The sequence below is a fragment of the Sinohyriopsis cumingii genome, chromosome 1, assembly GCF_028554795.1.
Source record: "Sinohyriopsis cumingii isolate HCF-2022 chromosome 1, ASM2855479v2, whole genome shotgun sequence".
Taxonomy (NCBI): domain Eukaryota; kingdom Metazoa; phylum Mollusca; class Bivalvia; order Unionida; family Unionidae; genus Sinohyriopsis; species Sinohyriopsis cumingii.
Window position 1 is genome coordinate 29,596,647 of NC_142961.1, and position 22,356 is coordinate 29,619,002.

Below are 22,356 nucleotides of genomic sequence, written 5' to 3' on the forward strand. Positions count from 1 at the left end.
TGTTTGTTGGAAGCAGTGGCAAAACCTTGGCATGTGTTGTCCTTGTCCATGGCCTTGTTAACAAGAGTTTTTCCACTTCCACAGGGAGATAGCATTGGACACTTCCAAGATCTTGTTAGAGCACAGTAAGAATCTTCTGAATGCTTCAGCCCTGGAGACTGAGACTCTCTTCAGATGGCTCATCCCATCTGTGGCTACTAAGGATTTGAGACACCATCAACACCGGTCCCATGCATCCATTTCTGGCTCTTTGAAACCAGCCAGAAGCTTAATCATCCTGACCACACTCAGGGCCCATTAACTAATTCTTTAAAACCATGAAGACCTGTCAAAGCTACAATTCCATTTCAGAGTTCCTTCTTGGCAGGTGGCCTTTAAAGGGTGCATTGCAAAGGCCCAGAGAAGTTCTCTGGACAATGAAAAGCAACATCTGTGCCCAAAGTGTCACTCATCTAAAGTAAAGTTGAACTGCCCACAGTGTCCTGCACAAAGACCTCACCCCACATCACATATATGCAGTGCTTGGCATAGACAGGGTTCCAGCATGGGTCTGGAATTCTGGAAAAGGTTTCAAATTTGAAAACTGCTTTTCTGGGTCTTGAAAATGTCTGAAACATCGGAAACCAGTAACATGAGTGCTCTTTTTCATTTGGGAGAAGTTATAGTTTATGGATTCTGAGTTCATCAGGGGGTCTGGAAATGTATATTTTTTGGTCTGGGAACAGTGTGGAAAAGATCTGGAATTTGTTTTTTAATTTGTGACATGGCACCCACAGTTAGCCTGCAGCAGGTTTAGCCACTTTAGCAACCCACATTTATAAGTATGTGTGCCAGAGCATCTACAACTTTTTGAGCCTTCTTTGTAACCAAAGGCTCAGCTTCCTTGTACAAGCTGGTGACATTAACCATTGTCAGTGTATATTTATACATGTGTTACCCAATCTTGTCATGCAGCAGAAACAAGAGTTACATCATTAGTAGTTGAATCTTCAAACTGGAGCCTAGTGATTTTGTGATTTCTGTAGTTAAATCTGTCACAGATCTTCTCAAGCCATACCCTGGCAAGATCTTGAGAGACTGGCAGCTTCTTGACCCCTGTCACGTCCTTCCAGCAACCTTGGAGGCTGTAGTATATTACCACAAGCTTAGTATCCATTGCTTTTCCATCTTTTGCTGTAGTATATTACCACAAGCTTAGTATCCATTGCTTTTCCATCTTTTGCTGTAGTATATTACCACAAGCTTAGTATCCATTGCTTTTCCATCTTTTGCTGTAGTATATTACCACAAGTTTAGTATCCATTGCTTTTCCATCTTTTGCTGTAGTATATTACCACAAGCTTAGTATCCATTGCTTTTCCATCTTTATGTGATTCAACAGTTTGCCATGTTATGTGCCCTGGAGTGAAAAATGAGCAACTTGCACTCCAACTTGATTCATATATGATCATAAAAACAGCACAAAAATGTCAACACATCACATTCTATGCAGTGGATTTATCTAAACTTTAGAAGGCACCTACCTCCAAATGTCTTCCTAGTGATATGAACATGTCAGGAAAAAATAAGAGATAAAATGGTAATCTGACAAATAAAATATAATGTTAAAAAGCTTTTACTTGGACCATCTGACTTCATCATTCAGGCAGATGGATTCAGATATGGGTGGGGAGCTGTTTCAGCAGATTTAAATCAATCTATTACATTTTGCCAATTTCTGTGCTTTGCAGTCATCCAATTATCTAGCAAGGAATAAACTTATTGGCATTCAAACAGACACATATATTTGCATTTTTTCTAACATTAATAACATTGCTGGATGCAGCCTTGGAAACTGGATTATATTTCCAAATGTACTTGGTTAAAGTGGTATCTTGAAAGAGATTATCTATTTTCAGCCAACTATTTACCATGAGTAGATAATTTTTATTATTTGTAAAAATCTATATGAATATTAAATAGAGAAATGTTATTTATATCTTCAAAGTGACATATTTGTTTTCAATGAGTCCAGAACCAGGAGCATTTAATTTTGAATGTTTTCTTTTAATTGGAACGATTTAGGACAACACATTTTCCTCATTTCTGCTTAGTAGGGAAAAGGAGTCTTGTTATGTTCATTGTAATCTATGGGCACATAGATCAATAGATCAATTCTTAGATCTTGTTATCACAAAACAACATGTATGGCATCGTTAGGTTTCTGTAATAATACCCTTTTCCATTTTGCTAATTGTTTATGGGTGTATGAAAACTGTTGGGTTATATCACTCATGTACATATGGTAGCACACCAAGCAAACGGTAGAAAGTTCATGACGGTCATTATAAATTTCGTTATTACTTTTATCATGTTTGTATGTATTTTATGTTCCCACTGCAATGTCATGGGGCACATTGTTTTAGCAGCAGGATGTCTATGTGTTCATTTGTTTCTATATCAATCCCAAATCCGTTTTAGTTCGATTGTGCAGTAACTACTAAAAACCAAGAAATTGCACATACTTCATTATGGTCGTAAGTAGGTGACCTGATTGGATTTTCAGGCCACTACAGAATTTTTTTACATATTTTTTAACTATCTGAACTTGAACCTTTTAGATGAAAATATTGTTATTACAATTAAGAAAACCCCACAAAAGATAGACATTAAATTTTCTATGCATATTAATCTACATATATAGATGACCTGATTAGATTCTCATGTTGTCAAAAAAATCAAATTCTCAGATAAATTTAAAGATTTAGACACCTTTTTGCTTCATATTTTCACAGAACTTGTCACAATACAAGTGCATGCTACCATTCAGTATTATTCTGTCGCTAACTAAAGAGGTGATAGAATATATTTTTATGATGAAAATAAGTTATTGGTATTAACTAAAAAAGTTCAGGTATCAAAACAGATTTATTATGATTTCATTTGCATGTCTATAAATTTTTTTTTAAATGGCATTTTTGTCAGTTTTTACAGTCGTAGAGTTTGACACAATTCCTTATCTTTCCATGGAAGGATCTGTGTTTAGTCATTAAATTAATGGTTTGTACATATCATGAAAATTAGTGAATTTACATTATGTATAGCAGGCATGTGCAACCTATGGTTTGTATGCCGGGTCTAGTTAGTGTCCTGGTTCTTTTATATGCTTCATAGGACGTGGCTTTAAAATTGCTTATACAGCCTGTACCCAGGAAGAAGTTGCACATTTCTCATGTAGAGTGTCAGTAAATTCCGCCTTTTTCCTCTGCCTCTGTGACAGTTTGGGTCATAAATCTGTAATGCCTCTTTGATGCTTACCCATACATATACATTTTGACATACTGAGTTTGTCATGAATGCTGTCAACAGTAATATCATCTGTCAATATTTTTAATTTTTATGTTATGTTATTATACTGAATATATATTGACAAGTAGCTGGTTGCATAATAAAATGCAGTCACCAGAACATAAAGAAAATATATTGTTAATATTATCACACCATATTTATGTCCTTGTAGTCACGTCAGATCAATGGCATTAATTACATTATGGAGGAGGCCATCACGGGAGACTTTGCCCTGGTCAAGGCCTGGAAGGCAGACAAGATGGGAAATCTCACTTTCAGGTGAATTGCATACATTACTTGTCTGGCAGCAGCTGCAGCATCTAAAATAGTTTTTTTAACATAATACTTGAACAGTCTTTAATGTAATACTTACACTTTGTTTAACACAATAATTCCAGTGTATTTAATGGAACACTTATGCCATGTTTAATTTAACACTTGTGTCATGTTTAATACTAGCACTGTGTTTAATGTAATGATTGCACTGTTTAATGTAATATTTGCACTGTGATTAATGTAATACAGGTCTTTTTTAAAATAATAATAGCAGATTAATACTTGCTGTATTTATTGCAATACTTGCACTGTTTAATGTAATACTAGCACTGTGATTAATCTTGCACTGTTTAATATAATACTTGTACTGTTAAATGTTATAATTGCATTGTGATTAATGTAATAAGTGTGCTGTTTAATGTAATACTTGCACTGTTTAATGTAATACTTGCATTGTGATGTAATACTTGTCCTGTGATTAATGTAATACATGCACTGATTAATGTAATATGTACACTGTTTAATGTAATACTAGCACTGTGATTAATCTTGCACTGTTTAATATAATACTTGTACTGTTAAATGTTGTAATTGCATTGTGATTAATGTAATAAGTGTGCTGTTTAATGTAATACTTGTACTGTTTAATGTAATACTTGCATTGTGATGTAATACTTGTCCTGTGATTAATGTAATACATGCACTGATTAATGGAATATGTGCACTGTTTAATGTAATACTTGCACTGTGTTTGATGTTAGACTTGCACTTTGTTCATTATAATACTTGCTCTGTGTTTAATATCATACTTGAACTGTGTGTGTTTAATATAATACTTGCACTATATTTAATGTAATACTTGATATGTGTGCTTGAAGAATTTGGTTAAGTTTCATTAGGATACAAATTATCATAATCAGCATGCACCAAGGCTGGCATAGTGTTCCATCGTATTCTTGGTCTTCAGTATCACTCGTATATGCCAGACATGACTGATCTGTTTTTTGACTGACTGTAAAATACCCAAGTCAGACGTCTGAAGTTTCTGCTAAGAAATTCATATTTAGAAAAATAATTGTCATTACTGAGCAAGTCGAGTATCACTTCCATTGAAACTTACGTAAAGCTTGCCTTTTGTAAAATGTACCAAGTAACTTCTAATGAGAATTATGGTTTCATACTTCATCCAAGTTTGGGAGTATAATACTCAGTTCTATGGGTAAAGAGAAAGAGTTGGTCATAATACACCAGGCATGCATGGTGCTAGAATTTAACTGGGAATGATGTATCAGACATGCATGGTGGTAGAATTTAATTGGTTACAATACACCAAGCATGCATGGTGGTAGAATGTAATTGGTTATAATACGCCAGGCATGCATGGTGCCAACATTTAATTGGTAATGATACACCAGGCATGCATGGTGGTATCATTTAATATGTAATGATATAACAGGCATGCATGGTACCAGAATTTAACTGGGAATGATCGACCAAGCATGCATGGTGCTAGAATTTAATTGGTAATGATACACTAGGCATGGATGGTGCTAGATTCTAATTGGTAATGATACATCAGGCATGCATGGTGCTAGAATTTAACTGGGAATGATACACTAGGCATGCATGGTCCTAGAATTTAATTGGTAATGATACATCAGGCATGCATGGTGCCAAAATTTAATTGGTACTGTTACACCAGGCATGCATGGTGCCAAAATTTAATTAGTAATGATACACCAGGCATGCATGGTGCCAGAATTTAATTGGGAATGATCCACCAAACATGCATGGTGCTAGAATTCAATTGGTAACAATACACTAGGCATGCATGGTGCTAGATTCTAATTGGTAATACACCAGGTATGTATGGTTGTAGATTTAATTTTTAATGATATACCAGGCATGCATGGTGCTAGAATTTAATTGGTAATGATACACCAGGCATGGATGGTACTTGAATTAATTTGTAATGATAATTAGGCATGCATGGTGATTGAATTTATTTGGTAATGATACACCAGGCATGCATGGTGCTTGAATTTAATTGGTAATGATAATCAGGCATGGATGGTGCTTGAATTTAATTAGTAATGATACACCAGGATGCATGGTGATAGAATTTAATTGGTAATGATACATTAGACATGCATGGTGCTTGAATTTAATTAGTAATAACACACCAGGCATGGATGGTGCTTTAATTTATTTAGTAATGACACACCAGGCATGGATGGTGTTTGAATATTATTAGTAATGACACACCAGGCATGGATGGTGCTTTAATTTATTTAGTAATAACACACCAGGCATGGATGGTACTTGAATTTAATTAGTAATGACACACCAGGCATGGATGGTGCTTTAATTTATTTAGTAATTACACACCAGCCATGGATGGTGTTTGAATATTATTAGTAATGACACACCAGGCATGGATGGTGCTTTAATTTATTTAGTAATGACACACCAGGCATGGATGGTGTTTGAATATTATTAGTAATAACACACCAGGCATGGATGGTGTTTGAATATTATTAGTAATGACACACCAGGCATGGATAATGCTAGAATTTAATTAGTAATGACACACCATGCATGGATAGTACTAGAATTTAATTAGTAATGATACATTAGACATGCATGGTGATAGAATTAAATTGGTAATGATGCACTAGACATGCATGGTGCTAGAATATAATTAGTAGTGACACACCATGCATGGATAGTACTAGAATTTAATTAGTAATGATACATTAGACATGCATGGTGCTAGAATTTAATTAGTAATGACACACTAGGCATGCATGGTGCTAGAATTTAATTAGTAATGACACACTAGGCATGCATGGTGCTAGAATTTAATTAGTAATGACACACTAGACATGCATGGTGCTAGAATTTAATTAGTAATGACACACTAGGCATGCATGGTGCTAGAATTTAATTAGTAATGACACACTAGGCATGCATGGTGCTAGAATTTAATTAGTAATGACACACCAGGCATGCATAGTGGTAGAATTTAATTAGTAATGAAACACCAGGCATGGATGGTGCTTGAATTTAATTAGTAATGACACACCAGGCATACATAGTGGTAGATACCAAGACAGAATTTATGTTTTTTATGGGTCTTAGAAGTTGCTTCTGTTCCATGAGGCCTGCTCGTAGTTACAGTTTGAATTGCAATTTGTTATGGTGAGTTTTGACTGAAAGGAGGATTAAAATGTGTGTGGATACTACATCAAATATGGTATTACAGTTTTTTGAGTGGATACTACATTAAATATGGTATTAGTTTTTATGTGGATACTACATCAAATACAGTATTACAGTTTGTGTGTGTGTGTGTGTGTGGATACTACATCAAATATGGTATTAACAGTTTTTGTGTGTGGATACTACATCAAATACGATATTAAAGTTTTGTAAATTTTCTGAATATTTTGGAAAGTAGTGCTGAATGTTCAGGCTTAAAACCTTGTGTATGTATTTTTTTAAAATAATACCACTAAAAAGAAAATCAAAATTAGGTCACAGAGACCTGCTTTATATGTTGTTGCAACTTGTTTGACTATTATCAGGTTTTGGGAAAGTGGGCCAGACAGTACTCTGCAAGATTCATTTTAAACACTTGGACCACAATATTGATATCTGTCATTTTGATGGTGATGACAGTTGATTTGTAAAACCTTTTGCAGAAATGCACAGATGTCTGTGGTATTAAAATTGTAGTGTGTTTCATTTCAGTCTATTTTTCCATTTATCTACAATTAAACTTGTCTGCCAAGATATTTTGCTTCAACAAGAAGTGAAGCATATTCATGTTTTAATAAGGACTTCTGTTTGATATGTTGTATCACCACATCTTCATATTTTAATTAGGACTTCTGTCTGACTTGATTTTCATATTTTAATATGGACTTCTGTCTAAGATGTTGGATCACCACATCTTCATATTTTAATTAGAACTTCTTTATCTCTGATATGTTGGATCACCACATCTTAATATTTTAATTAGGACTTCTTTAGTAAGGACTTCTATCTGATATATTGAATCACCACGTCTTCATATTTTAATTAGGACTAATTTAATAAGGACTTCTATCTGATATGTTGGATCACCACATCTTCATATTTTAATTAGGACTTCTTTCTCTCTGATATGTTGGATCACCACAGCTTAATATTTTAATTAGAACTTCTTTAATAAGGATTTCTATCTAATATGTTGGATCATCACATCTTAATATTTTAATCAGGACTAATTTAATAAGGACTTCTATCTGATATGTTGGATCACCACATCTTAATATTTTAATTAGGACTTCTGTCTGATGTAACCACTTCAGAATAGAGTTGTAATTGTTGCTGTTACTTTTCATTGACCAGATCTTATAGTTATATCTGGGGGGGCTGAGTGCTCTAAAGCACTAGCCTTTACCAATCACTGCCTCTCATATCAGTTCTCGTGGGTTAAAGTCTCACCAATGTGGGTATGTGAGAAAGCTTGTCAGTAGCTTTGTGTGTTGGTGGTTCAGGGTTTTCCCAGATTTTTCCTCAGCCTTTTTAATTAGCTGCCTTATTTAGCCTATCACGTTTTGAAACATGGCATTACACCTCCTCCAACCCCAACCCCAAAATAAACAGTTGTGTCAGTAATTTTGCTGGTTCATAGTGATATGCTTTTCATGCTGCCACTACTTTCACTAAAGGCATCTTGCTTCATTTCTCTTCATTCATCCATCTGTTTGTCTCTCCATCCACCATAAGAAGCTTATTGTTCCTATTTCCACCCCACAAAGCTTGTAGGCCATCCATCTATCTCTGTATCTTTCCATCCACCCCAAGAAGCTTATTGTTCATCCATCCATATGCATGTCTCTCCATTCAACCCAAGAAGCTTATTGCTCTCTCCTTCCATGCCAGGAAGCTTATTGTTCACCCATCCATCTGCATGTCACTCCATCTACCCCAAGAAGCTTATTGTTCATTTATCCATATGCATGTCTCCATCCAACCCAAGAAGCTTATTGTTCTCTCTGTACACCCCAAGAAGCTTATTTTTCACCCATCGATATGCATGTCTCTCCATCCAACCCAAGAAGCTTATTGTTCTCTCTGTACACCCCAAGAAGCTTATTGTTCATCCATCCATCTGCATGTCACTCCATCTACCCCAAGAAGCTTATTGTTCACCCATCCATGTGCATGTGTCTCCATCCAACCCAAGAAGCTTATTGTTCTCTCTATACACCCCAAGAAGCTTATTGTTCATCCATCCATCTGCATGTCACTCCATCTACCCCAAGAAGTTTATTGTTCACCCATCCATATGCATGTCTCTCCATCCAACCCAAGAAACTTATTGTTCACCCATCCATATGCATGTCTCTCCATCCAACCCAAGAAGCTTATTGTTTTCTCTCCATACACCCCAGGAAGCTTATAGTTCATCCATCCATCTGCATGTCACTCCATCTACCCCAAGAAGCTTATTGTTCACCCATCCATATGCATGTCTCTCCATCCACCCCAAGAAGCTTGTTGTTCTCTCTGTACACCCCAAGAAGCTTATTGTTCACCCATCCATATGCATGTCTCTCCATCCAACCCAAGAAGCTTATTGTTCATCCATCCATATGCCTGTCTCTCCATCCAACCCAAGAAGCTTATTGTTCACCCATCCATATGCATGTCTCTCCATCCACCCCAAGAAGCTTATTGTTCATCCATCCATATGCATGTCTCTCCATCCAACCCAAGAAGCTTATTGTTCATCCATCCATATGCATGTCTCTCCATCCAACCCAAGAAGCTTATAGTTCATCCATCCATCTGCATGTCACTCCATCCACCCCAAGAAGCTTATTGTTCATCCATCCATATGCATGTCTCTCCATCCACCCCAAGAAGCTTATTGTTCACCCATCCATATGCATGTCTCTCCATCCAACCCAAGAAGCTTATTGTTCATCCATCCATTTGCATGTCTCTCCATCCACCCCAAGAAGCTTATTGTTCACCCATCCATCTGCATGTCTCTCCATCCAACCCAAGAAGCTTATAGTTTATCCATCCTAATGCATGTGTCTCCATCCAACCCAAGAAGCTTATTGTTCACCCATCCATATGCATGTGTCTCCATCCAACCCAAGAAGCTTATCGTTTTCTCTCCATACACCCCAGGAAGCTTATAGTTCATCCATCCATCTGCATGTCACTCCATCTACCCCAAGAAGCTTATTGTTCACCTATCCATATGAATGTCTCTCCATCCAACCCAAGAAGCTTATTGTTCTCTCTGTACACCCAAAGAAGCTTATTGTTCACCCATCCATATGCATGTCTCTCCATCCAACCCAAGAAGCTTATTGTTCTCTCTGTACACCCAAAGAAGCTTATTGTTCACCCATCCATATGCATGTCTCGCCATTCAACCCAAGAAGCATATTATTCTCTCTGTACACCCCAAGAAGCTTATAGTTCATCCATCCATCTGCATGTCACTCCATCCACCCCAAGAAGCTTATTGTTCATCCATCCATATGCATGTCTCTCCATCCAACCCAAGAAGCTTATTGTTCTCTCTGTACACCTCAAGAAGCTTATTGTTCATCCGTCCATATGCATGTCTCTCCATCCAACCCAAGAAGCTTATTGTTCACCCATCCATATGCATGTCTCTCCATCCAAACCAAGAAGCTTATTTTCATCCATCCATATGCATGTCTCTCCATCCATCCCAAGATGCTTATTAGCAAGATTGTGCCAAAAAACATTGAACTTGAAGGAATGAAATCTGACTAACTTATTTGTATGTTTAGATTTTCAGGCCATTACAGCAATTTATCAGTTTGTGTACACATTTTATCGTATTGGTGAGACATTGAGTTTTGAAGAAACTCAACAATAGATGTTGAATGATATTACAGGACTCTAACTGGTTGAACAATAGATGTTGAATGATATTACATGACTCTAACTTGTTGAACAGTAGATACTGAATGAGATTACGGCAATCTGATTGGTTGAACAGTAGATATTGAATGAGATTACAGCAATCGGATTGGTTGAACAATAGATATTGAATGAGATTACAGCAATCTGATTGGTTGAACTTGCATGTGAGACTAAAGTTCATGGAACGTCTTTTCAAATTTCAAATGATCATCAAAGGAAGCATATAGGTAAATCATCATGTTTATTGTAAATATGCACATCTGTCTATTGGACAGAGATGGCATTTTCAAATTTGCACATCTGTTCATTAGTCAGAGAAGGCATTTTAAAATATACACATCTGTCCATTGGCCAGAGATGGCATTTTAAAATTTGCATATCTGTCTGTTGGCCAGAGACTGCTTATTCAGATTTGAACATCTGTCTGTTGGCCAGAGACTGCTATTTCAAATTTGCACATCTGTCCATTTTCCAGAGACAGCATTTTCAAATATGCAAATCTGTCCATTGTCCAGAGACAGCATTTTCAAATATGCACATCTGTCCATTGTCCAGAGACAAATTTGCACATCTGTCTATTGGCCAGATACTGCTATTTCAAATTTGTACATCTGTCCATTGTCCAGAGACAAATTTGTACATCTGTCTGTTGGCCAGAGACTGCTATTTCAAATTTGCACATCTGTCCATTGTCCAGAGACAGCATTTTCACATTATTAGAGATTAAGACTCTAATGTCATTTTGAATTAAAAAATTTATTCCAGGAAAACGGCGAGGAACTTCAATTTGCCCATGTGCAAGGCTGCCCAAATCACAATAGCAGAGGTGGAGGAAATTGTGGAAATTGGAGAGATTCCTCCAGATGACATCCATGTTCCCCACATCTATGTTAAGAGGTTTATTAAGGGTCCAAAGTATCAGAAGAGAATTGAGGTAATATTCTGAAGTAGTTTTTGTCTAAACTCTTTGTGAGTGTTGTGCAAGCAGATTTGTTATATGTGGATTACGCAGACCTCATATTAGGTGGGTTACACTGACCTGAAGGCTGTTCAGGGATTGTACAAAGTTTGCCATCTCCATGAGGAAAAAGTTTGTGTGAGGTTTCAAATTATTTTTTCAGTGTGTTTCAGCAAACACAGTAATAGTATCTGGTGGTTATCAAATTTGTTAAGTATTAAAATTAAATACTAAATACCTACAAAAAGCATTTTCAGACAAAAATTTGACTTATTGTATTGGTTTCACTTTTTTGTCCTTTATATTTGTATTGTATACTTTTTTGCAGATACCTATCCTTACTTGGCACTATATAGTCAGGATTGTGCTGATGTGCTGTTAAACCTCATTTGTGAAAAAATGTAATCTTTGTGAAAAATGTGAATTATACATATATATAAAAAAAAAACTGAACAGCTCATGCAGTTTAAATGTTCTAGTTGTGTTATTTTACAAGAAATTGTTCCCCACTAGGTGTAAGGGAAATCAGCTGATGGTTGAAGATCTACTGGTATGTATAAAATAGGAGTTAATGGATTATTCATTTCTCTAGGTCTTAGATTTTGATCAGATTTCGGTATATCATGAAGACCATATAATTATTTTGTTGGTGTAACCTTGCTGAAACTTTTCAATCAGTCAGCTTCTTTGTTTCAACCAAGTCTGCTTTCACTGTATTAGAATATATTGATTGGAAAGCTGTATTACAAAATATCATACAGAGCTTTGATGAAAATATTTACTGTACTAAATCAAATAAAAACTGTAACATGAATCATCTAGAACTGAAATAAATACCAAATTTTAATATTTAAATATCCATGGAGAGGTAGGATTTTGAATATTCATTGCTGTTAATAAATCCATAAAATACATCCCTTTCAAACTGAGTACAACCATAAATATTCCTTTACTGTTGAAGATTGACCATAAAGAACAGCAGGAATTTATTTACCTGTTCAGTTAAATGCATGGACAGTCTCTAACATTCACCTGAGAAGTGATTTGTTCACAATCATGATTTCATAGACAGGTGGCCAAATTAATTTAAATGGAGAGAACTGACATTTTGGTCAAATATAAAATGCCCAAATTAGATGTTGGGAGTTTCTGCAAAACTATTCATATTCAGACTTGACTTGTTTTCACTGAAACCCATATACAGGTATTTGCCTCATTTTATATGTAAGCTGTCGGTTGCTATGGGTTTGAAATACCTTGCAGCTGCTGTCAATAGTGTAGTATAACCTCAATCAGGGCTAACTACCAGGGAACTAATTCCTTGCCTCATCTAAGTTTAGGAGTAGACCATTCCATTTCACAAGTTAAGAGTGATTCCCAGCAAACAGTTAAGTCATTCTCAAAAAGGCATAGGAAAGAAAAAGTGTAATAATTCCTGCACAAATTAAAATATTTGTAGATAACTCTGCCTTTGTACAAATGTACATCTAAAACTGAGATTAGCAAGCTTTACTGTGACTGCAAATTCTCAACCACTTCAGCATAAATGGTTTAGGTCCAAAATCATGTCAACTGTTCCTTGTTCATTTTAGTGAGATCAAGCTGACATCTGTATTATTCACTGTAAGAAGTAAAGAAAAGATAGTGCCAGATTTTAAGCATAATTGTAACTTCATAACTGTGCAATTTCTTAAAATTTGAATAAAAGACCAAATCTTGAAGATAATTGGAGTGAACTTTCCAAGTTCAGATGATCGTTGGTGGAATGACAATGGTTGATGAGACTGCTTCTGACAAAATGAATGCCTGAAAACAGTTCAAACAATGTTTCAAAGCTGATTGATATGTAAAGGTATTTTTGACTTGATATGACCCCTATTGTATACCATTTTGACTTTGAAATGACCTCTGTTCTATCCCATGCTGACTTTTGATATGACCCCTGTTTTGTACCTTGTTGACTTTGATATAACCCCCATTCCTTTCCATATCGACTTTGATATGACCCCTATTCTATTCCATGTTGACTTTGATCTGACCCCAGTTTTATTCCATGTTGACTTTTATATGACCCCTTTTCTATACCATGTTGAGTTTTATATGATGCCATTTCTATAACATGTTGACTTTTATACAACCCAAACTCTATACCATGTCAACTTTGATATGACCCCAATTCTATTCCATATTGACTTTGATACAACCCAAAGTCTATACCATGTTGACTTTTATATGATGCTTTTTCTATACCATGTTGACTTTTATATGACCCCATTTCTATGCCATGTTGACTTTGATACAACCCCAATTCTATACTGTGTTGACCTTGATATGACCCCAATTCTATACCATGTTGACTTTGATATGACTACAATTCTGTACCATATTGACTTTGATATGACCCCAATTCTATTCCATGTTGACTTTGATACAACCCCAAGTCTATAACATGTTGATTTTTATATGATGCCTTTTCTATACCATGTTGACTTTTATATGACCCCATTTCTATGCCATGTTGACTTTGATACAAGCCCAAGTCTGTACTGTGTTGACCTTGATATGACCCCCGTTTTATACGATGTTGACTTTGATATGACTACAATTCTATACCATGTTGACTTTGATATGACCCCAATTCTGTACCATGTTGACTTTGATATGACCCCAATTCTATATACCATGTTCTTCATCAACATGCTGTATTACATGTTGCCTTTTCAAGAGTATCATGAATAGAAATGGCAAGTGATGCGAATCTTCAGAATTTTTAAACTGTCATTACCATACAAATCGAAGTTTGAATTTCAGTTGATTTAGTGGTTTTAAAATGTTCTCTTGTCAGTTAATTCAGTAATGCATAGTTTAGATTTAGTTTTGTTTCTTGTAAAAAAATGCTGCCAAACTTGCTTGGTAAACAAATAAACAAATATTCATTTCAGTTCTGGTATTATAGTGACTATGGTATGTCAGATCTTTACTATCAGAAAGGTAAATTTGCTTTATTTGTACATGTAAAGCATGGAAACATGAAATAAATGCATATGAAAATAATTATTGTACATTGGATATGGAGAAAAGGGTATTAAGTTTATCGTGAGCAAGTGTTAGAATTGGCTGCTTTATTTCATATTTGGTAGTAACCACACTTATCATTTATCAACCCGACTTTTATTTTTTTCCCCTTTTCTGCTATTTTCTCAGAGGCCAAAGTTCAAGGAGGATAGTAAAGCTAACTCCAAAAAAGATGAGGCAGCCATAATGAGGGAGAGGATTATTAAGAGGGCTGCATTGGAGTTCAAGGATGGCATGTATGGTATCCTTGAAAACATTTTTAATATTAGGTCTTCCAGGTTTTAATGATTTTCTTGTGAGAGAAGAGGAGCCTTTTTAAAATGAAATAAAGATTTCCCAGCAATTACATTTCTTCTTTACTTTACAGGTGCATTGTGAAGCAGTGTTTATTTACTTCATATTTTCTTATTTGCTTGAGAAACAAAACTTACTCATTTATTCATCAGTTTATTGGCTGAGTCATTTCCATAGCTCAACAATATTTGGAGTGGGACTAATTTTGGCAGATTCATTGCTTTTTGTAATAGTAATAATAATAATAAAAATACCAATAATAATAAAGTTGACATAAAAAAATAATTGACAAACAACATAAGTACACAAAATTATTAATATTAAAACCTTTGTACCTGTGTATATATTTTGTATGATCTGTCTGCCTGACAGTAATATGGGTACCATAATTTGGTTACATTGTGGATCTGATTTATTATTTTTTGCAACTTTTTGCCATTTTTTTGGTCTAGATCTGCCAGAGGGAAAAGAATCGAGGTGCGCAGATTCCAGTACTATGTAAACACATGTTTTGATTACATGTTCCATTCATAATCTTCTCTCAGTATTGGTCTATATGATTTTTTATCAGATTGAGCTTAATGTTATAATTTGATCTTTAGAACTCATAAGAGACTTTAGTTTTCAGTCTTGCCAATCAGTGAATCAGATTGCAGCTTACATACTAACTTTAATTCCAGGGAAAGGTTCAATTGATATGGCATTCTTGTCAGCCTGTAACAGTAGGAATGACTGGTCTTTGTTTAGTAACAATAAACAGCTATAGCAGATTCAGCCAATGGGAATTTGTTTCAGCTGCATGTGGGCAGTTTGTACTGTTCATTTCATTATAGTAAAGATATGGCAAAGATAAATAACAAAAAGTCACAATGATCTGCATCCATTTTCAAACAGATTGTTGTTGTGAGTATAATTATTGTATTTTTGTACATAAATAGGAATTTGTGTCCACTGTGAAAATTATGCGATGATTTCAATATGCCACTATGTACAAGCTATATGTGGAATGATACAGTATGGTTTCTCTGAACAAGCAACTTTTTGAATGGTACTGTATGCAGTTCTCAGCAAGCTACTTCTGGGATGATACAGTGTTCTACTCACTACATGGAACTTGTTGAATGATACAGTGTTCTACTCACTACATGGAACTTGTTGAATGACACAGTGTTCTACTCACTACATGGAACTTGTTGAATGATACAGTGTTCTAATCACTACATGGAACTTGTTGAATGATACAGTGTTCTCCTTACTACATGGAACTTGTTGAATGATACAGTGTTCTACTCACTACATGGAACTTGTTGAATGATACAGTGTTCTACTCATGACATGGAACTTGTTGAATGATACAGTGTTCTACTCACTACATGGAACTTGTTGAATGATACAGTGTTCTACTCACTACATGGAACTTGTTGAATGATAGTGTTCTACTCACTACATGGAACTTGTTGAATGATACAGTGTTCTACTCACTACATGGAACTTGTTGAATGATACAGTGTTCTACTCATGACATGGAACTTGTTGAATGATACAGTGTTCTACTCACTACATGGAACTTGTTGAATGATACAGTGTTCTACTCATGACATGGAACTTGTTGAATGATACAGTGTTCTACTCACTACATGGAACTTGTTGAATGATACAGTGTTCTACTCATTACATGGAACTTGTTGAATGATAGTGTTCTACTCACTACATGGAACTTGTTGAATGATACAGTGTTCTAATATCTACATGGAGCTTATTGAATGATACAGTGTTCTGCTCACTACATGGAACTTGTTGAATGATACAGTGTTCTACTCACTACATGGAACTTGTTGAATGATACAGTGTTCTACTCATGACATGGAACTTGTTGAATGATACAGTGTTCTACTCACTACATGGAACTTGTTGAATGATACAGTGTTCTACTCATGACATGGAACTTGTTGAATGATACAGTGTTCTACTCACTACATGGAACTTGTTGAATGATACAGTGTTCTACTCATGACATGGAACTTGTTGAATGATAGTGTTCTACTCACTACATGGAACTTGTTGAATGATACAGTGTTCTACTCACTACATGGAACTTGTTGAATGATACAGTGTTCTACTCATGACATGGAACTTGTTGAATGATACAGTGTTCTACTCACTACATGGAACTTGTTGAATGATACAGTGTTCTACTCATTACATGGAACTTGTTGAATGATAGTGTTCTACTCACTACATGGAACTTGTTGAATGATAGTGTTCTACTCACTACATGGAACTTGTTGAATGATACAGTGTTCTACTCACTACATGGAACTTGTTGAATGATACAGTGTTCTACTCACTACATGGAACTTGTTGAATGATACAGTGTTCTACTCATTACATGGAACTTGTTGAATGATACAGTGTTCTACTCACTACATGGAACTTGTTGAATGATACAGTGTTCTACTCACTACATGGAACTTGTTGAATGATACAGTGTTCTACTCACTACATGGAACTTGTTGAATGATACAGTGTTCTACTCACTACATGGAACTTGTTGAATGATACAGTGTTCTACTCATGACATGGAACTTGTTGAATGATACAGTGTTCTACTCACTACATGGAACTTGTTGAATGATACAGTGTTCTACTCATGACATGGAACTTGTTGAATGATACAGTGTTCTACTCACTACATGGAACTTGTTGAATGATACAGTGTTCTACTCATTACATGGAACTTGTTGAATGATAGTGTTCTACTCACTACATGGAACTTGTTGAATGATAGTGTTCTACTCACTACATGGAACTTGTTGAATGATACAGTGTTCTACTCACTACATGGAACTTGTTGAATGATACAGTGTTCTACTCATGACATGGAACTTGTTGAATGATACAGTGTTCTACTCACTACATGGAACTTGTTGAATGATACAGTGTTCTACTCATTACATGGAACTTGTTGAATGATAGTGTTCTACTCACTACATGGAACTTGTTGAATGATAGTGTTCTACTCACTACATGGAACTTGTTGAATGATACAGTGTTCTACTCACTACATGGAACTTGTTGAATGATACAGTGTTCTACTCATTACATGGAACTTGTTGAATGATAGTGTTCTACTCACTACATGGAACTTGTTGAATGATACAGTGTTCTACTCACTACATGGAACTTGTTGAATGATACAGTGTTCTACTCATTACATGGAACTTGTTGAATGATAGTGTTCTACTCACTACATGGAACTTGTTGAATGATACAGTGTTCTAATATCTACATGGAGCTTATTGAATGATACAGTGTTCTGCTCACTACATGGAACTTGTTGAATGATACAGTGTTCTACTCACTACATGGAACTTGTTGAATGATATAGTGTTCTACTCACTACATGGAACTTGTTGAATGATACAGTGTTCTACTCACTACATGGAACTTGTTGAATGATACAGTGTTCTACTCACTACATGGAACTTGTTGAATGATACAGTATGCTTCTCTGTAATATGCCTCTCTGCAGGCTACTTTTGGGATAGATACAGTATGCCACTCTGCACAAACTACTTGTGGCATTGATACAGTGTGGAACTCAAGAAGCTACTTGTGGCATATCGGGCCCCATGTGGCTGAGTGGTTGAAAGCACTCACCGTTACCACCATTTATGCTGGCTGCCATGTATAGCCTATCTTGTGCTGAAAAATGGTGCTAAACCCAGCAACAACAACAACTTGTGGCATATGATCCAATATCCAACTCTACAAGTTCCTTGTCACATATCATACAGTATACTCCTCTCTATAAGTTGTATGTGGTATATGGTACACTTTGCTCCTCTCTGTAGCATCAACACCCTCTTTTCAAGCTACATGTGATATATGATACAGTATACTCCTCTCTATAAGTTGTACGTGGTATATGGTACACTTTGCTCCTCTCTGTAGCATCATAGCATCAGCACCCTCTTTTCAAGCTACATGTGGTATATGATACAGTATACTCCTCTCTATAAGTTGTATGTGGTATATGGTACACTTTGCTCCTCTCTGTAGCATCAGCACCCTCTTTTCAAGCTACATGTGATAAATGATACAGTATACTCTTCTCTATAAGTTATATGTGGTATATGGTACACTTTGCTCCTCTCTGTAGCATCAGCACCCTCTTTTCAAGCTACATGTGGTATATGATACAATATACTCCTCTCTATAAGTTACTTACAGCATTTAGATTCAGATTTCTGTCATAACCTTAAAATCAAATGAACATGTAAGCTCTTAGAAAGTCTAGAAGAAGCCAGTGGAAATATGTAAACTGACTTTCATTTCTTGATGCAGGTTGTTTTGTTTATGCAGATATGTAAAACTGATATAAACATTGTAGAGATACTAGTAGAAGCAATGCATAATTCCTTGACTAGCTAAAGCTAACCTGGGCATAGGGATGCCAATGCTTGCAGCCAATTTCCTGCCTAAAGGTATCACAGTTCATCTACAGAGCGAGAATGGCATCTTGGGATTGGTAATGTTAACAGCTAAAACCCAATTATTGGCATAATAACTTAGCACTGGTGACTGTTCCATTGTAAGGTTCAGGTAGTCAGATTTTTGTATACTAGTCTATTTCCAAGTTGTCTTGTGGGTGAGAAAATTTATAAGAAGATTGTAATACATTTTTTCTTCTTCTGCTAATCATTCTCAAAAACAACAATCAACAGTTTTTGTAGCTCACCTAGCTTTTGGTCAATTGTGTATTTGATATTGTTCTTTGTCCCTTGTTAGGTATTCTTCATGTCTGTTGTGTCTGTCAAAGATTGCTTAATATCATCATTGAGGATTTTGATTTAACTTGGTTTCTAACCTTGTATCATCTTAGAGTGGGAGAAAACAAAATTGATTATGAGTGCCATTTTAGCAGATCAAGTATGTGATTTAATGTCTGATTGGCTAAATTTATTACTGCCTCATAGGCTGTATTGTTAAAAGATTTGATAAGTTAAATGTAAGCTTATATCATCAAGATTTCTGACAAGTTTTGAATCAGATAGTGATTAGTGGGACTATATACCTAAAACTAGTGATTAGTGGTACTGTATATCTATTGACCTTATCAGCTTTCCAGAGTGATTAGTGGGACTTCATGCCTAAGACTAGTGATCAGTGGGACCATATGAGTCAGTCCTTACCTTCATACTGTCCATTATTAATCATTTGCATGCAATGTTAAAACTGTTTAGTGAGCATGAGTATCCATTTTTACCAACAGCTGTATCATGATAAATTTTACTGTCCAAAAGTGCATATCAAATTAAGTGCATACATAATACATTTTACTGTCCATAAGTGCATATCAAATTAAGTGCATACAACTAAGTGCATACATGATACATTTTACTGTCCATAAGTGTATATCAAATTAAGTGCATACAAACTAAGTGCATGCATGATACATTTTACTGTCCATAAGTGCATATCAAACTAAGTACTTACAGACTAAATGCATATATGATACATTTTACTGCCCATAAGTACATATCAAATTAAGTACTTACAGACTAAGTGCATACGTGATACATTTTACTGTCCATAAGTGCATATCAAATTAAGTGCATACAAACCAAGTGCATACATGATACATTTTACTGCCCATAAGTGCATATCAAACTAAGTGCATACAAACTAAGTGCATACATGATACATTTTACTGTCCATAAGTGCATATCAAGCTAAGTGCTTACAAACTAAGTGCATGCATGATACATTTTGCTACCTATCAAACTAAGTGCATACAAACAAATGTCCTCTGTTATATTTTAGGTTAGTTCATGAATTAATGGAATTTCCAAGAGAACTAATGTTGATAATTACTGAACTTTTCATGCAAATAATGAAATATATCCATTATTCACTTGATTTAACCAAATATGCTTTGTTTTAATATGTGAAATTACAACATTACTGCTTCTTTTGAGGAAGTGAAATTAAGTATCAGTGATTAACCCTTTACCTCATAGAGCATAGTTACAACGTGCAGCACACTATAAATAGAATACCTGTTACCTATTCAACTCCATATGCATAGAGTTTAACAGCAATTTTAACCATTTTACATTTTTGGTACACATCTATTATGTGTGGAAAAATTATTTAAGAGTAAAGTCCGATTGTTATAGCTGTGTAATTATTTTTCACAGAAGAATTTTTTATGTGCTTTAAAATCTTGAGAGAAGTCATTCACCATCTAGTCAGTGAGGCCGCATGACCAACTGTAGCTACCATTTCTCATACTCAAAATTTACAAGTTTTTTGTCTGCATCTGCATCACTAAGTCATCTGAATTTGATAATTTATAAAACTAATTGCTGCCTACATAAATATCAGAGCCTTTACCTAAGTTATTGAATCTTTCATAGTTGTGATTCTAAGTGTGAAAACTTCATAAGTACTGAATGAAATCCGCTACCTCCATTTTGGAGAGTGGAGATTATGACCAAGATACTTTAAATGGCAGATATCAACCAGAGCATAAAAAGTGACCACGTGATCTGATGTAATTATCATTCGCAGAAATGAATGTAGTATCTAATAGGGGGTTTTCCCCGAAGGTGGCACTACGAAAACCGGCTTAAAATGGCTAATGTTTACAGCAGGCGTCAAAAGGCACTTCCATGTGACTGGAGTAAAGGCGTTCAAGGGCGCTTGCATGAGGTAAAGGGTTAAAATAAATGTTTTTGAATTTAACAGGGTCCATACCGGTGTTCAAGAGGTTAATTCGTTATTCTGAGGGACTTTGTAACAAAGGACCTCTTTATTTAGTGATGAGTGATATTGGCACATATCACTGAATTGATCTGGCACATCAGTGACTGAGTTTGTTTTCACTGTGAATAATGTATTATCATTAGAGGGGTTTTATGAAAATGGTTTTTTAAAGAGTTTAAATCAATAAGGATTGAACAGAGTAGAATTCTGCAAGTGATGTAATTTTCAGTTGTCTTTTTACTGCTTTTGACAGAAGCTCAGTACCATCCTGTTGCATGCATGCCAAGCCTTTTTCTATTTTGATCAAAAGTAGAAGATTGGTATATATTAGTTAAATTTATAATTTATGGTTTATATTAGTTAGATATATGGTTATAAGCTGAGTTATGTTAGGGATATTTGCTGAGGACACAAAAAGGGTGCTTTATTGTGCTGTCCATTGCAGTAACATGAGACATGTGATTGATATCTGTCCCACGCTGGTGTCTTGCTATTCAGTAAAGTGGAAAAAGTTGTTCTTGAACAATAGCTTTTGGTGGTTTTTAAGTTAACTTTGGTTAAGGGTCTTGAGACTGGATAAATTTATTTTTAATGCAGAACCTTTATTTGCTAATGTGGTGAATATATTTTTGAATATTTGCTGTTGTGTTTTTTTTAAAGAGATGCAGTTTTCATGTTATCTAAGAGTA

The 22,356-nt window shown here is 35.4% G+C and overlaps 1 protein-coding gene across 1 annotated transcript in view; it reads left to right on the top strand.

The window, feature by feature from the left end:
- LOC149806612 (succinyl-CoA:3-ketoacid coenzyme A transferase 1, mitochondrial-like) overlaps positions 1-22,356 on the top strand; it is a 101,953-nt gene that overhangs the window by 54,935 nt on the left and 24,662 nt on the right. Inside the window, exons 6-9 of the mRNA XM_089955616.1 lie at positions 3,500-3,606; positions 11,335-11,503; positions 14,732-14,843; positions 19,333-19,427. Coding sequence (XP_089811742.1) covers positions 3,500-3,606; positions 11,335-11,503; positions 14,732-14,843; positions 19,333-19,427 — 483 coding nt within the window. The remainder of the gene's footprint in view (positions 1-3,499; positions 3,607-11,334; positions 11,504-14,731; positions 14,844-19,332; positions 19,428-22,356) is intronic.